Below are 18,093 nucleotides of genomic sequence, written 5' to 3' on the forward strand. Positions count from 1 at the left end.
TCCAGCTTTACGTGGACGTTCAGTCACTGAGGTATCTTCTCCCTGTGAGTTCATAATATTTATGGTTCTACAGTCTATCATTTTCATATCTTCCAAAGAGTTAATGCATAAACAAAAAGTGATTAAGGTTTTAAGACTGCAAGCCAGGGTATGTCCAGTATCTAAGTTCTGGGACAACAGAACAACCTTAATACACTGGATAAAGCAAATACGGAACCTTGAAAAACTTGAAAATTTGGAGTCATGTTTCTGGTCCAAGTCAAGCATTCCTTCTTATTTTATCTCTTTGTTGCCATCCACTAACTCTTGAGAAGATAAATGGCTCTTTAGCTGTTAACTGCTCAACTGACTACTAACATTGTCTGCCAGCTACTTAGTGCTTGTCAGAGTTCTGAGAGATACTGCTGCTGGGATCACTCTCAGTGACCTCCAGGGGGCAAAGGCAATGATGCAAGACTAAAGGTTTAACTTAAATAAAAAATAATTACGATCATGAATGAAAATTAATATACATAACAACGCAGTTACCTGCCATGTTGTTAGGTACACCTGTACAACCGCTTGTTATCGCAGATATGTAATCAGATAATCATACAGCAGCAACTCAATGGATTTAGGATTGCAGACCACTCCGGGTGCCACTCATGTCAGCTAAGAACAGGAAATTGAGGTTTCACATTGCATGGGCTCACCAAAATTGGTCAATAGAAGATTAGCTTACTGTGACATTTGGATGGTACAGTCACAATTTGGCATAAACAACATGAAAGCATGGGTCCTGCCTTGCGTCAAGGGTTCGGGCTGCTGGTGGTAGTGGTGTAATGGTGTGGGGGATATTTTCATGGCACTCTTTGGGCCCCTTAATCCCAACTGAGCATCATTTAAATGCCAAACCTATTGTCACTCACCATGTCCATGTCTTTATGGCCACAGTGCATTCAGCATCTCAAACTGGCCTTCACAGTTACCATCCATGATCCATGAAACTGTGTGATGCCCTTTTGTCAACATGGACCAAAATTTCTGATGAATGCTTCCAACACACTGTTAAATCTATGCCAGAAATAATTATGGCAGTTTTCAAGGCAAAAGGGGGTCCAATCCAGTATTAGCAAGGTTTGCTTAACAAAGTGACCGGTGAGTGTCTGAAACACTGAGCTTAAACCCAAGTGGACACCTGCAGGGTTTAAAAATGAAGCCAAACTATGAAGTGCTAAAAACTGCTCTTGTTTGAATGGTCGCTTAATTCAGCGCCCCATAGACTCCCGTGTTAAAACGCCCAACTTCAGAGCTGAAATCAACACGTTGGATGCATGTTGAATAGTTTTGGTCTCTATAGCTAATTTTTGCTGTTAAAAAAACAAACAAAGAACTGCATTTGGCTGTATTTTTTTTATTTTAAATCACCCACTTAAATTGTATTAAGGCTTAAAGTTGTCTTTATCACGATAGATGCTGTGAGTGGCAGGTGGGTACAGTAGCCACAAGCTACCGTGAAGCTTCAGGTCAGTTCATGAACTGGATCTCTTGACTATGTGTTTGGTGTTGGCGCCATATGTAGACTTCTTAATAATTCTGTTAATATCTTATAAATAATATGATTTGACTTCTGTGGAGCTGCTTTTACTGAAGTCTGCTACAGCTTTGGTGAGTTAGCGCTAATTAGCAAGTATCTGTGTCTGGCCTAGCGTTAGCTAATGTGCTATAATAATAATAATAATAATAGTAGTAGTAATGTTAAACTTTTGCTTAAATATGGTAATTTGCTTAAATTTAGCTCCTAAATATCAATGTCAATTTTATTTATATACCACATTTCATTACATGTAAGCTCAATGTGCTTACTAAAAGCGATAAAAACATAAACTATGTAAGTCTGCAGTGACAATAAAAACAATAAAACAAAAAAAAATACAGGTTAACATACACACAAGTACATAGTTATTATGGTAGGCACATATGCAGTCACAAGATGCGGACAAACACAAAGCAATGGGTGATATCAAGTTTGCTAGATCCATTTTGTATACAATCTGGCTCAAACTGGATAAAAAGAAGGCACTTCCAGTCTATTGTAAGAGTCAAATATAACTTATGTCATTAGTAAAAATGGCTTATAGAGCCTTTAAATGACAAAATCTGCTTCATCCTGCTTTGCAAGTCTGTGGGAGTGTGGCATTAAAACCTACAATAATCACTTTGAGCAAAACCAAGCCACTCAAAACTGTATGGAAAGTGTAGCAATATTCCATAACAATAAGTATGCCCATATGATTAGTTGTTGAATGTGACAAGTTACTAGTCATAGTTAATTACCTATGCTGTAAAGGGCTTCTGGGGAATAAGTCTCAATTCTTTATTCTTTGTTATGAAAATCTGCAAGACTGTAGCCTAGAAGTATATAATCTTGCAGATGGAGACCCAACTATGTGAAATCAAACCCTCCTGCGATCCTGCAGCTCCTGCTTTGCAGTGCAGGGTTTGCGGGGCTGCTGCTGGGGGGGCAGCAGAGGTAGAGACACTGTCTGTCCGACTGGGGGCGGCGTTGGACAATCCCTTTCTACACGCATCCCAGTGTGCAGCCCTCCTGTCCCCCCCCCACTCCATCCTCACTTGTGGGATCAGCAATTCAGATTGCATGCAAATCCAGGAGCGTCATTGTGAACGTGTGTGTGTGTGTGTGCGTGTGTATGAGAGAGAGAAAGAGAGAGAGAGAGAGGAAAAGAGAGGGGGAAAGGAGAGAAGTGTAGTTGCATTCCTGGAGAGAGATCCCTGCCCCTTCCTCCTTCTTCCTCCCAGTTCCTCTCTTCCCTCCTGGTCTCCCAGCCGGCAGCGGCAGAGAGGGATTTTGAACCCGGACTGCAGATGCGAAGAATAGGGCTGCACGGCGAAACGTAGAGAAGTTGTGGCAAAGGCTGTTGGTGCAACGTTAAGCGCACTCGAAAGAGTTTGGAGTTTGCGTTTGGACGCACCGTGCGGTCAGATTCAGTCTGAGAAAAGTTTACTTTTCCGGTTGCATCCGTGGTCATGGGCTCCCAGCGGACACTCAGGGCCGGCCGGAGAGGGCTGCTCCTGGCGGGGCTGCTCGTAGCTGTGTGGCAGCTTTGCGCCGCAATTTGCCCGGAGAAAAACTTGGAGGACAGAGAAGAGGAAGCCAACATAGTTCTGACCGGTACCGTGGACGACAAAATTAACGAGGACCCGGTTAATAAGACGTATTCTTGCAAGGTAGGACTTTTCATGTGGTTCCCGAAACTGCTGCGCCTGAGCGCATGTACACCTGCTCATAGACTTTAATAATATCTAATGCGCTGCCTTTACCCTTGTGTAGCTGATGGAAGCCATTACCTCCGAGTTTCAACTCTCTAAAAGGCATCAGCAGCATGCCTGAAAAAAACATTTTACAAACTCATTCATCCAGAATCATTTGGCAGCGGTTACACGGACACTGAGAGTGATTCCACTTTGCCTTCAGAAATAGATGGATGGTGTTTTTTTTTTCTCCCCTTGCCAATTACATAGCTATAAGGCAGGCCTAACCGACCATGTAATCATCCCAAACATGTTGCAGCAGGAAACTGGTCCCTCGGTGGGCCCTGACAGGTAGCGCTCACTTGATGACCCGTCATAAATATTGGAAACATACAGCATGTCATTTTTCACTGGATGCAAGGATAACATTATAAATCTTGATTTATTTTATAGTTTCTGACTCAACTTGCATCCTAAACTAAGTGGCAGTCGTTGTGGATAACAGGCTGTATCAAAAGATAAGAAAGTTACTACAACAAAACCAACTTTAAGTCACTACTAAGATGTGTAGTCATTCAGTACATTGTCACTATTCATTAATGAGCAACCTAAGACCTGAAGCTGTCTTTTCTACTTTATTTCTGCGACATGGACATATTGTCTTTGATTAATTGTCTTTATTTATTTAATAGAAATGATGGCTTGCAGTGTACCCCCCCCCCCAAAAAAAAAACAAACAAAAACAAACAAACAAACAAACAAAAAAACCCCCAACCAAACAAAAAAAGAAAAACAACCCACTGATCCACAATAAGCCCTTTTGAGTCAGGAAGCACCCTTCCTCCATCCTGGACTTGTGGTAGACCACTCTATAATCTGTGAAAACTAAACAAGTTTTATTTGGTCAGCTCTCTCGCTGCTCTTTTCCTCAGCGCCCACTTGCTTCCCGTTTCCCGGCGAATGAATGGAGCAGATTAGAGGCGCGAGGCTCTCCTTCTAGAAACAGAAACCACCACCAAATGCTGAAATGAGGCAAGAGAGCAAACATGTGACGGAAGGAGAAAGCTTTCCCGTGACGTTGTATGAAGCAGCCTTTGCTGCACCTGATGTGACGCAGTGCATATTGGTGCAGGCAGTATTGTAGGCAACTTTCCCAGTGGCTGGGCAAAATATGCATGTGGAAGAGTTGGCTGAGATTTATGTAACTTGAAAGAGTCAGTTGAGGATTTAAAAATTGAAGTCAGAGAAACGGGGAAAACCTTGATTAAGATTGCCCAGAACTTGACTGAAGTGAAAAATTTCTCATGTACGCCCCTAATGCATATGTATAAATGCAAATCTCTCTTGTTGTTCTGTAAAGGTCAGAGTATGGCGTTACTTGAAAGGGAAGTCCAGCGTCAACAGTGAAATTCTTCTGGATGGCGGCAACAAGGTGATGATTGGCGGCTTTGGCAACCCCGGGATCTGTGACAACCAGGTGTCCATAGGCGACACTCGCATATTCTTCCTCAACCCTGCCCCAGACTACATGGGGCCGGAGCACAAGAACGAACTTATGCTCAACTCAAGTCTGATGAGGATTACCCTTCGCAACCTGGAGGATGTGGAGCACTGCGTGGAAGGTAAGAAGCCAGTTTGTCAGGAAAGGAATAAGATCTTCAGTGGACCCTGTGTAGTAAGTCTTACAATGACAAGAATACGGGAGCTCATTATACGTTTACAAGTACGTTTTCTTACTGTTTTGTAAATCAGCTTGCTGTGATCTGTTTCCATATAGTGTGTTATATATGAGGGAGCAGATGTGAATGACTTCAGACAGGCAGGATTTCATACTCCTGTGGCTGCTGAGATTAAACAGCCTCTGCCTCACAGTGTCAAAGTCTACCTGAACTCCACGAAACAAGGACGCCTGAGTTATTGTAGGAGCTTTGTTGCTACGGTGAGGCTCCCAGTGAAGCCTTGAAGTGGGTGTGTCTGATAAAGACCTTAAGGAGAGAGGTTGAGCGGTTAAGGGATGATTCCCGACCTTTGCACCTTGAAGCTGGGACATTTTATTAAGTCTGAGGTGAAACTCTTGAACTCTTACACACACATGACACATGACGTGGGAGTTTTCCTGAACAACACGGGTTCCTGCTGCTTAACGGCAGAAGAAAGAGAAAATGACTCTCTGCTCACAGAATTTTTGAAAAAGTGGAAATAAGTGATGTGTTTCCAAAATTGTTGTTTATTCTACTGATTTGCTTCAGCCTAAAACAAGCTGATTAAACACTGTTCTCCTTCTGGGTCCTACATTGGACGAGAAGTAATTTGTCAGGCTCATATGAGACAAACTATGCAGCCATGACTAATAAATCTCAGCATCTACCGTGACAGCAAGACTGCAGCACCCGGTGGCCCCCCCATGCCAGTGAGCTGTGAGCTTGCTGCTGTTTAACTTTTACTGGTGCTTGACAATGTTGGCAGCGGTTCAACGTTTGACTGTAACATTCACACAAGCCGGGAGCGAGAGAGTGAGGAAATGAATCAGAGCACGAATCACCTTGCTGAAGCCTTTCTGGGGCAAGCAGTGTTACTGAGTCGTGGGGTCTATATTCTGGGTACTTTCCTGTGAACAGTTCTGGGTGGCAGGATGTTCCAGTGGATGGAGCTTGTTTGCAGTGTTAAGTTGCATTTGGCACACACATAAAACTTCTTCTGTTTGTCTGTCTAGGCACGAAACACTGCACTGCTAACCTTTTTATTCAGCCCCCTTTTTCTCTTTGGACTCCTGTTGAGGAAAGGGGAGTTTCTTGGCTCTGACGAACTGTCTAGAATGTGCCCTTTTTGTTTCGAGGCTTTGTATTTGAAGAGGGTTTACTTCGCATTACCTGATTTTCTCATATCAATTTACAGTTGAAGGAATAGCAGTAAGGAAATACTTTAAGAAGTCATTATGGAAAAAGTCATTTTATAGGACATCTGAACAGATTGAACACTTTGCTAGGAACTTTCTTGAGCTTCTTATGCACTGATCACCCTGCAAGCAGCAGCCTTCGGGACAACTGTCAGGTGCAGCCCCGCCGGGAAATCATTATTTTGTTTTCGGGCCCTGATAATTAGCTTGAATGCCTTCATCCAGAAGAGAATGAGCTGTGAGGCTTGTTCCAGTGAAGGGTTTTAATTAAGAGAGTCAAGTCAGATCCCATCCATTCTATGCAGCCACTACCCCCGGAGACTGCGGGATGTTAGCACAGCGGGACAAGACTGTACCTGCCGCAGCAACTCATTGTACCCTTCTCCGCTCTCTCCTCATTCTTGACATTTTCGATAGCTAGGATAGACTCCGGAATGCCTGGCAGAGTGCTGGGTGGGGAGGCGCATTGTCTGAGGTGGAAGAAAAAAGGCTTTGTGTAAGCTCCCTGCCGTCAGAGTCTTTTTGGACACAGTCATAAGAGAAATAAGATGAGTGATGCAGAATGAAGAGAATACAGAAGATTCGTATTTTTTTTTTCCCCTGTTGTTGTCGTTGTGCATATGAGGACGTGGAGTGTGAGAGAGGTTTTGTATTGCTGTGGCTTATTTGTTGGATTGGGGCCGCGAGAAGATAGATGCCCTCAGGCGTTGTGTTTCACGGTTTTTCTTCTCTTGTGCTCTTCGCACTGGGTGGTGCCACTTTAGTGCCGCTTAGTCCATGCGTGCAATCACTTGGCTGCAGGCTTACATACTACGTTTAGTAATCACTTGCAATGTCAGTTATGTCTTAAAATAATGTCCGCCATATTTATCACAAATAAGCAAGCCTTTCTCTGTCTTGTTTTGCTACCTGCTGAAGCCCTTACAGGCATTTCTGTTAGTTAAAGTAGGAAACTAACCCCCACCCCCCAAAACTCCAACTTTTTAAATACAGATGTAGCTCGCCTCCCACATTGTTGAATTTGCACCTTGTCGGGGCAGATGAGCAGAGGGCCTGGGGCACAGAATGTCTTCCTCTCTTCAGCCCTCTGGCTACCAGTTAAATGCTAGCCCTGTCATTTGTGCTGTGCAGAGAGTTGACAGATAATGTGTCAAACAGAATCCAGCAGCCATTTTGCTGTCTTTGGAAACACAAAGTGAGCCATGATTTGTAAAAGTGGATAAAGAAGGCAATTTTAGGGCTCAATAAGCCTCCTTCTCCAGATATTGTAAAGACCTTAGAAGATAAAAATAAATATGCGTGAGTTATTTAGTTTCACCCCCCACATAATGACAACAAAGACAGAAGGCGGAGGTGTTGGGGGGTTTGGGAGAGAGGAAGCTGCCTTGATGGAGAAGTGTTGAGTGTACAGGGAGATTGTATCTGCCTTGCGCTGTTTATCAGCTGCTTTTGTTTCAGCTCTTGATGACTTGATGCCAGAGTCTTTTCCTCTCTCTCCCCCCCCCCTCCCCTCTTTTTTGTGTCTCTCTCCCCCTTCGTAGAAGAGCAGGAATGAGCCAATCAGAACTCAGTGCACAGTCATGCAACAGCTGCATCAAAGATCATTTCTTTGCCCTTTTGTGTTGCATCTATTTCAATCCATACTGCTGACTGCAGCTAGTGTGCACGCTGTCCTTCCGGAGTGACAATGAGCGGCATTTTGCTGCTCTGCATACTACTGGCTCTTTATGATCTGTGCGTACAGCAGTCCAGAGGCTTTCAGGTTAGCCGGGCTTGTTGAGAGCATGATGGGGGGTTCTGATTTGCCAGCAGGTGGTCTTGCTTAATGATGGGCGAGCAGACAGTCTTGCGGGGTGGGTGGGATGTGGGATGACTGTTTAAGCCCCCCTCCTCTTCTCCTCAAGGGGTGAATGAAGCTAGGTCTCGTGGAAAGTTTTTTTTTTTTTCCTCACTGTTTGTGCAAGGAGGAGGTGTGGAATAGACTGGAATTCCTAACCTGGCTGCCCCCCCCCCCCTCCTTTATTGATATGTGAGGAGATAATGATGAAATGCGGGAGGAGTGAACATTTCAGTTTTTACCCACAACTTCTCCTGTGTTTCAAGACATTTCACTTACAGTTAATCACTTACTAAAAGCTGTGGAAAATACTCAAATTTTCTGGAATTTTCCTTTAGCAAAAGAGTCCATTTTACCTGAGTTGAGGTCCTAATTAATCTTGATGATTAGTTTTGATGCTATTTGTGTAGAGTAAATGACTTCTGTGTGTTTTTTTCTGAAGCTTCATTTCACTTCAAGTGTAATAATTGCTTAAGCGTAGTGGAGTCTTTAGTTCTGGTAAAATGGCCCGGGTCGGCTATAAAACACTCTGGGAAAACTTGCACCGAGTTTGCCGCCTTATAATTAAAATATTAGGCTCCGCTTCCACCTGTTCCTGTTCATGGAATTGTACAGGTAGATTAAAACATCACTGTTGCACAGTAAAACATGACAACCTACCACTTTCCCAGGTAGAAAAACATATGGCCGGTGGGTTATTCCGAAGGGGGAGATGGAATTTATTTCATTGCAGCTCTGTAAAGTATGTGAGAACACTTCGCAGCCGCACCCAGATGACTGAACTAAAGTGCTGGGGTCTTTACCCAGTCTATGTCTACACAAGCAGCCTTTTGTCTTCAGGGAGTCATGGGAAGTCAAAAAGAGTGACTTTGAGGACTGGATTTTTCTCAGGGGCCTTGAATGGATTAAGCTAAGAGTGAGACTTAATTCGTTTGCTGTAGAGCTTTTCCACAAAGGTGTACCTTTGATAAATCTGTGTACCCTGTGTGGCTTATGTCAAAGCATTTATGCAGTGAAGTGAACCGAATTGGGCACACGGAAAGGCTAGATGGATGGCTTTGATGAAATAAGCAACAAAGGCTTGAAGGGAGTGACAAGACCAGCGGACCTGTGTGCCATCTAGCCCAGAGTCTCTGGAGTTATTGCACATTTTACATTTTAATTAAAAATGCAGGAGCGGAGAGCCTCCTTGGCATAGCGATAAAGGAGTCTGAAAATGAAAAAGCCATGAAAGATGGGAGAGAGCAAAGGAGGAACGGACCACTTAACCACAGTCTGCTCATCTTGGCTTGTTTCCCAGCCCAAACCAGGAGTGTGTCAGTCCTCTGCTGATTAGAATCACAGATGGCACTGATAGTAAGCAAAGACACCTACATGCAGTGACATGCCTGTCACTACCTGTGAGATGCTGACATTCTTAAAGTGTACACACAGACATACAGTGTAACAGTGAGGCCGTCCTGATGTGCTGTGTTCTGTGTGAAAAAGCCGACTGAGTTTGACATGATTACATGTTTTGTTAGGTAAAATGAGCCTTTTTAAAAGAAAAAAAAAAATTTTCTTTTATGAAAAAGGCTTTTAAAAGATCTCGATGCTTCATGCTTACACACAGTCTGTCTCCACAGCCTGCTTTGTTTGGAAGGCCCATCTATAAGCTTTTCAGTACAATTATGGTTCTCGTTGGCCAAAATTCATTATGATCAAATTATTTAGGAAGTCATTTGATAGTAAAGATGACAATCTTTACCAAACAGCAATTGCTTCAAGGCCAATGGAACTGAAAAGAAGATGTAAAGTTAGCTGGTGTCAAAATCCCAGTTAAGCTCTTCTTTAGTTTAGGACCAGGAAAGCGAAATTGACTCCGGAGGCTCTGAGCAGGGCCTTGGATGTACAGTGACCCGGAAACTTTTCTCTTCTATCCCCAACATAAAGAGCTCAGAGCAGCAGTCCGCATGAGATCTGGGCTCCCTCCAGGGAACTGGATCCGTGACAAAATTCCTGCTACCAAGGCCGCATTTCTGGAGCAGGGCAGCTGCTGTGGCAAGTGCGGCTACTTACTGTCAACATGCCAAAAACATCAGGTTCAGAGAAAAGGGTTTTGGTGAGACCCCAGGGGAGGGAGAAGAAGCCCTAATGTGATTTGTATTTAGGTCAGGTCAGCTGTCACTCCAAAACTTCTTAAATCAAGAGAAAGGGGGGAGGAAATTGTTCTTTTTTTTATAACCTTTTACCTAGTTTGAAGCTACAGAGGCTTTGTTTCCTCCAGAAAAAAAGTTTGACATGGAGAGATCTCAGGGTTGAGAGATGAAACCCTACTTCACTTGTGGCAGATGTACAGAATAATTGGGAGATGTTTCATCTGACTTACACCATGGCTGGATTAAAACAGGAAGAAATGGGATCAGGGTTTAATTGCATTCCGCCCCCTCTGGATGTCGATGCAGATGCACCGATCCTGTGCTTTTAATTAGAACTGCGGGATCGTCTTCATTGTTGTCTTGTGGTGTGCGCCTGTTACGTACTTCCATCCATATGACTGCCAAATCCAGCTATAACAGCTTCCAGTTTTTGGGGAAACCTTCCTCAACTTTAGCCGTTTTTGTGTCTAACCCTGCGCATCTCTTGACTGAACACCGACTTCCTTATGGTGATGCACTTACAGGAAGCTGGGGAGACTTGACAGCTTGGGGTCCAGTGTTCACAAACAAATCACAGGATTTACACAAGCTTTTCCCAGTGTTGTTTTGCTCCTCAGACAACAGTTCAGTCTGCTTTACTTCCTTTCCTCCCCCTCATCCATCTCTATCGAAGGACAGTCATGGTGAGCCCAGGATGAACACCTCTCTGTGCCTCGCGACTTGTCCTTCGCATCTTCCTTCTGTGTTTGCCATTATGTTTGTTTTGCTTCCTACTTTCAGTTGCCATCTTCAGTCATGTTCTCACTTTCAGATGATGACCTGCACATGTGTCTCTGTCACTGTGTGTGTGTGTGTGTGTGTGTGTGTGTGTGAGAGTGCCTTTCTTATGTTTCTTTGTCATGCCTTTGTTGCAGGTTGATATGCGTGAGCTTGGTGACCAACCCCATTTTGGATTTAATATCTCCAGTCTAGGGCTGCAACGATTCATCGATTAACTCGATTAAATCGATTCTAAAAATTTATCGACACAAATTTACTGTGTCGATGCTTCGTTTAAACTCTGCAGCGCTCAGCTGTCTCGGTGTAAGGGGCGCTCCTCACTAGCATTAGCAGCATTTGTGCTGACGTTTTTTTGTGGGTTTATTGGGGGCTGGCAAACCAACATAGAACTGCATTACCGCCACCTACTGGACTGGAGTGTGAATCACTCACGTATACACAAGCACACATTCTAAAAAGCTCTCCGTCGCTGCGATGGATTTCATTTAACACAGAGTGGATCATCACTAGAGTTGCCACCTGTCTCGTAAAATACAGAACCCCGTATGTTACGGGACTCCGTGGAATACGGCTCCATAACATGCCGTGTTCCGTACTTTACGGGACGGGTGGCAACTGTCGCTGACATGCATTTCCACGCCTCCACTGCTCTCTGTGTGTCTGTGTGTGTTGTGTTCGCTGAGAATTTCAGCTGCTATTTTTGTCTTTACTTCAGCTGTAGCTACCAGAACTGGTTTGCTAGCGAGCGCGGGCCATTAGCACTAGCGATGGTTCGGTACTGGAAGGCCCGCCCCCCAGGACCGAGGGGCTCCTTCAAAATATTTTTTATACTTTAATCCCTTATTAGTGACTAAATATAGACCTGCAGTAGAAACGTATTTTCGAGAATGCTTGTGAATACAAAGCATTACACCATTACTCACACATGCGCCATGGTTCCCGCAGCCACTAGTTTTTCAAAACACTCATAGCAGGCAGCGGTTTTAACTGGGCAAGCGCAAAGAGGCGAAGCTGTGACGGTGAGCTCAAGTAGTGAAAAAGGAAACGTTTTTCCAGCGTCCAAAACAGCAGCTTTTTCTTTTAGTAACCACCATTAAATCTGTGAAACAGCTGGAGGTCCTTCATCAAGCACCTGATCAGCAAGTGTTAAGGTGAAGAAAAGAGAACTTTGTAGCTGCTCCATTCACCGCTGTTTGTTCACATGGCGAGAAACTGCAGTACGGAAGTTAAAATATGCAGATAAACTGTTAATAAAAAAAAGTATTTCTTATCCGATTACTCGATTAATCGCTGGAATAATCGATAGAATACTCGATTACTAAAATAATCGTTTTATGCAGCCCTACTCCAGTCTTACCTCTAACACGTGTTAAAGTCTTCAGTTTACTCACATATCTTCCCAATCCTGGTCTCTCCCTTCTGTATTCTCACAGTCGTCATCTTCCTTCTCCCAGCGTTCCCATGTTACTGCGCTTCCACCTGCAATTAGACTGGAATCCCAAGCCCTGTAAAGCTGTCAGTCCTAACAACCAGGTGCCTCTGACCTAATTCTGCATGCTTCTCTCAGTGTGCCTCTCTTTCAGTTTCCTCACAAAACTAGAGCCAGCATTAAATTGTAATGCTGGCTTAAACAGTCAAAAATTGTTTACAGGCCTAGAAAAGTGCTATTGCACGTATGTAAAAAAGGTCTGCTGCGAAGCCTTCTCTGAAATCTGTGAAACTGCCTCGAGCTTTGTCATTTTGACGCACTAACAGCTGGAACTCAAGACTGTAAGTTGGAAAAAAAAAAAAATCTAGGGTCAGAAAAAAGTGAGCTCCTCTTTTGTGCGTATGCGTTATGCTATGTGTCATCTTGACAAACCACTTAAACTCCCCTGAGGACTAAACCCTCTGGGACACCCACACCCCTCTTTCCTTTTTGCTTGCCCTCCAGGCCGACAGAGTTGTCTGGCTGGACGGATGCACCGGTCTGCCCCTGTTGTTTTAGCCAACAATGGCAAGGACGTGATGGCTTTCAGAGACAAACGGAGATATCTGGCAGAGGATGTCTCACTAGCTTGAGCGTGTATCTGTATACACATACACACTCGCACAAACATACACACAGTCTCAGACTTTACTGTCTCCAAACCCGAATGAAGTATAAACATAGTACAGTGTGTTTCTGACCTAGGCCGTGCATTGTGATGACTTTCAGCAGTGATTAGCTGAATGTTAGCTGCATGATGAGAAATGTGCTGTCAGATCTGAAGTGACCAAAACTGGCCATCTAAGACATTTTTCATAGCCAGCATCCAATTATAATTATAATTACTTCTTCCATGTATTTCCAATATTGTCTGCCCCACAATATGTACAGCACTTTAGTTAACTGTGCTTTTGAATGTGCTGTATAAATAATTTTTCTTTAATTTAATTTAATTTTTTTTTAACTGAGATGAAATCAGTCACCAGAGCCTGTGAGTCTGAATTGTTAAAGGATATGACTGAAATAATTAGGAGGTTGGACGCTTGAGGAGAATCTTCACCTAGTTAGAAGCAAATATTCAAACGCAAATAAGCCGGACTGACAATGACATCAGCTTGCAGTATTTTGTGGGCCAGCTGACAAACAGAAAGACAAGAGGAGCTCATAGTTGCTACTGACTGCAATTCTGATTTGTGCAGTTCTTTACTATAGCAGTGTGTGTTAAAGCTCTTGTGTATGCTTTTTTTTCAAGGACGGAGTCCAGCTATAAATAGGGCTGCAACAGGTCTGCAAAGCATGCCTGCAACAGAGAAAGTGTGACTGGTGAGAACAGAAAGAAAGAAGTGAAGTCCAAGATTAAAGAGCATGAGTGATTGAGAGAGACAGGAGATGGAGAAGGGCAGAAGAAGAAGAATGGGAATGAAGGGAAGGGATAAAAGAGCTGATAGTAAAAGGAATGTAGAAGAGAAGAAGAAAAAAGGCAAAGTCGGCTCAAAGTTAGAGCGATTGAGCTGTGAGGAAAAGGACGAGGACAGATGACATAGTTTTCTCAAAGCTATAGCACATACATGGCTACTGAGCATAGCCTTCAACACACACAGCCTCTCTCTATACAACTCCTTAAACCCCATCTTAAAATATTATTCAGATGCTCACAATATCAGCATCATTTCTTTCATGGCTTTTGCTGCTTTTGCTGTTCTGGAATCCACACACAAAAAAAGAAGAAGGCTTGAAGCCAGTGCCATGAGGCAGCTTTTGGCATTTTCCAACAGAAGCAGAGCGCCTAAGAGAGGCTTGGCCTGAGGTAACAAGTTCTATCACAGACTGTATGCAGTTGCCAGACGTATGCCCAGATCAGCCTCTTTGAATTTCTCCGTGTTATCACTCTGAAGCCCCTTTTTGCTGCATAACCCAGACAGTGTGGCCTTATTACCATACAGTCATTGTCAGCCATTTTTAATGTCCCAAGATCCTCTTGTGACGATGAGAGCTAAAGCACCTACTGCAAAAAAAATGTTTGTACAGCCATCTTTCTCAGAGATGATTTTCCTCTGTGAGTGGGTAGAGGCCTGCCCTGGAAGAGCACTTGAAACAGACATGTTGGAGAGGGCTCTTAGAGAAATATATTAGCATTGAGATGGATGGAGGCGTCGAGCGTGGAGAGTTTGAGTTTGTGGTGTTCTAGTCTTCAACAGGCTATGTGGCCTGCTTGGACAAGTTGTCAGAAAAAAGAGGACTGTCAGTAAATCACAATTTCCTTTTCAGGCTGTGCTCCACGGGGCAAACGTCTACCTGTCTGCAAGTTCACTGCAGTGTTTCTTTGTAAGTGACAAAACGACGTGAGTCTCTCATGGCCAGATATTAGGCCTGTCAAGATCAACGACTTTGGTTTGAAGTCATAGTTAAAAGTTATTTCGACTCAGTGCTACCTAAAAAAAAATCATTAGGAGGAAAGCTGGGGTGACTGGTTGGGCAAAGAAAGCCCAAGACTGTCACTGGAGTTTGCTAATCAAATGACTTTGGCTGTGGTGCTGATGGACGGTGTTTTGGGGCATCAAATGTAGCCAGTGTTTATCCAGGCCTTCTTTACAAACGTAGAGAGTCTAAAGCAAAGTCCTCACCAGCTGATAACCGATGGATCTGAGGTTTCCTTTTAGCAAATGTGTTCTTTCACTTGTTGACCGCATGGACCGTTTACCTGCGTGCAACCAAAGTGTGCTCTAACATTATATGCCATAGCTACTCAGACTACAAATGGACTACAAATGCAAACTGGAAAGCCGGTCTCTGTCCTACAGATTCTGCATATTTACAGACCTGTAAACCAATAAAAATCACACTGTGGCCCAAATTCAAACAATATCTAACTGGGATATTTGGTCCCCTGTGCTAATAGTCTTTTCTGCAGGATTCCCAGTTAGTTCCAGCACAAAGACATAAAAGATATGAAAATATAATATAAAAAAGAAAGTGAGAGGATACATTCAAATAAATAGAAAGATTCACAAGTCACCAGACAAAATATTCACTTAAGATTCCATACGTTTATGACTCCACGCACCTATTGACCTCAAGGTCATCAGTGCAGCATTACTCACCAGGACTCAACAGGACATGTTTGAGCTTGTGAGCTCAGTGTATTCAGCAAATGAGAAGATGTAACATGCTGTGTCTTTTATTGGCTGCCTTAAATTTTTTTGCTTTTGCTTTATTCCTGAATTAAATTGAATTGAGTCTTTTAATTGTTGTTTGACTGTGAATAGTTTTATGTGCAGGTTTAGGTCATATTTTTCAAGACCAATATTGGCCTTCTTCATCTGCACGCCAGTAACCTTGATCTAGCACCCAATACAAAATTCCCACTGGAATTTCCCCGAGGTCCTTTTTTTCTCACCTGTTGACTTCCAGGCTCTTATTTCGGCTCAGCCCATGCTCAGACTGCTGCAGGAGTATTCAGCCTCCACACATCCTGTTCCATTTAAATGAAGGAAGAATGAAAGGCATCAGGTCATCCTCCAGTTAGCCTTTACCTGAGGCCAAAAGGTGTTTTGAATTGGTTATGGGATGAGGGGTTAAAACGGGGTCAGATGTGATACATTCCCAGAATGAGCATGAGGCAGAATCCATAGTACTGAGTTTTTATTTATGCTGACTTTACGTTGAAACTCTTGAATTTAAATGATCAGTTGGCTTCTCGAATGAGCCAGTTGGTCACACTGAATGTATATATGACTGTATTCTCTGGCTCTAAAGTACATCCACCCCCTTCCCTTCCCTGATTTTCACTGCTTTATTTGTTCTGAAGTAGTGCGTTTGTTTCACACACTGAGGCCAATCTCTTCCTTTATCCATGTATGTGTTTCTGCATGTCTGTCTGTATGTGAGTCACTCTTAAACACTCTGCTGTGCTCTATCTATGTCACTCTCTCTCTCTCTCTGTTCGGTCTGTGCAGATTGAATTTGCTGGTTAGGATGCTAGTGGAATCTTGATCAGCTCTAATTTACATCTAGACAATGGTACGAGTTGAGAGGCGATTTCTCTCCTCCTCTTCTTCCTCTGTATTCCCCTCCTTGAACCTCCTATTCCTCCTTTTTGTCCTCCCTTTTTCTTCCGTGTCTTTGCCAGCGGCCCCCATCCCTCCTCCTTTATTGTGTTTGTCAGAAGATGGGAACTAAAGGACAGAGAGGGAGCCACCTCAACAGTAGACTAAACTGAATGCTTCTGGAGTTCATCTGGGCTTCTGGAGAACTCAGCTCTCCTGATAATGAACTCTGCGCACTTGTCAGAGCACACACACACACACACACACACACACACACACACACACAAACACCCTTATGTTAGCTTTAAACAAGCTTCGGATGGCACAGTCAGCCTTACGTTGTGCTGCGTGTCCTTAATGTCTAAGTTATATTGTGCATACATGACACCTCACCACACCACATAGTACTGTCAGCCAGCATACACTTAATTTGGCACCAAGCCTGAGACAGGGATGAGGATATCCCCTCTGTTTCACAGACAGATCCAAGAGTAGAAAAAAAATATTTAAAACAATGTGTTTAGAAGGTGTTTTGGCTCATGGGGAATTACTTGCACATATTTTGTCTCTTGTGTACACAGAATGGTTTTGAATGTGTTAGTTTGGCATTAACGATGGAAGTATTTAGTCTCTGCACATACAGGAGACAAAGCCTAGAATCAGATCCTGCTTCATTGGTATTTTGCTGAAGAGTTGTGTGCAGTCTTTTGGGCTAAGTCACGATTTTTCAGCTCTATTATCAGTCCTAAAATCACCCGTTGATAGCAAGTGCAAGTGCACACTAATTTATTGCAAAAAAAAGAGTAACAAAACATTTATTTGAGATAGATTACTTTTCTTCACAGGTAATTTGAGAGGAACTAAATGAAGCTTTCACCCAAAGGACACCTTGCATCTTCTAAATGAACAAACTTGTGCTATTAAATGCCCACGTTAGTTATTTAATGACGTGAATTCTCAAAGATGTAGGCAACTGATTTTAGCAAGAGAACCTGACTGATATGGGATTTCTTTAGGACGGGTAACGATTCAGATATTTAGTAATTTAAAAATCTGATATTCCAATACATCAGCTGATATTTTTTTTTTTTTGGCTTTTAGACATGCAAAACATAAATAGATTTCTCTAACATTTGCTATTTGTAGTTATTTATGTGCTCATTTGCGTTCTGTTCCACTCGGCTCAGATCAGCACGTGTGTCGGGCTCCGTTTAGGAATCAAAAATAGCTGATAAGTTCATCCAATCAGCTGCAAAGAGTGTGGAACAATTTCCAAACTGTTGGCTGAGTACTTGTGAAACCAGTCATGCTGATGAGTTGAGTAATTCATGTCAAAGCAACAAATGTTACATAATGTTACATAAAGAAAGGAAAGAAAGTAGTGTTTTTGTCAGTGAGTAATAAGAAAGGAGTGACTGATTAAAGAACCTTGCTGAATGGTATGATTAGGTTTTGGGCTTGTTGTAACTGATACAATGCCCAGGAGTCACTAAGGAAATTACAGCTGAATTCCAAAATAATTGTCCTATGAAGGCTTGACCAGTAAATCACCATTCAAACCCCTGACAGAACAGATTTGTTTTAGTATTTGCCTTATTTGGCTTCAGAATGAGACTTTTCAGTTTGAAATATTTTGTCCCCGGGATAAAAAGTGAGTAATTCAATTTCAGCTGCAG

At 43.0% G+C, this 18,093-nt stretch overlaps 1 protein-coding gene across 3 annotated transcripts in view; it reads left to right on the forward strand.

Moving 5' to 3' along the window:
* The first annotated feature begins 2,748 nt into the window (after positions 1-2,748).
* agrn (agrin) overlaps positions 2,749-18,093 on the forward strand; it is a 286,862-nt gene continuing 271,517 nt past the window's right edge. For all 3 annotated transcript variants that reach the window (XM_030732751.1, XM_030732752.1, XM_030732753.1), the window contains exons 1-2: positions 2,749-3,228; positions 4,613-4,874. In XM_030732751.1, the coding sequence (XP_030588611.1) occupies positions 3,028-3,228; positions 4,613-4,874 (463 nt within the window). In that variant the 5' untranslated portion in view covers positions 2,749-3,027. The remainder of the gene's footprint in view (positions 3,229-4,612; positions 4,875-18,093) is intronic.

This window comes from Archocentrus centrarchus, chromosome 7 (assembly GCF_007364275.1).
Source record: "Archocentrus centrarchus isolate MPI-CPG fArcCen1 chromosome 7, fArcCen1, whole genome shotgun sequence".
Lineage (NCBI taxonomy): Eukaryota > Metazoa > Chordata > Actinopteri > Cichliformes > Cichlidae > Archocentrus > Archocentrus centrarchus.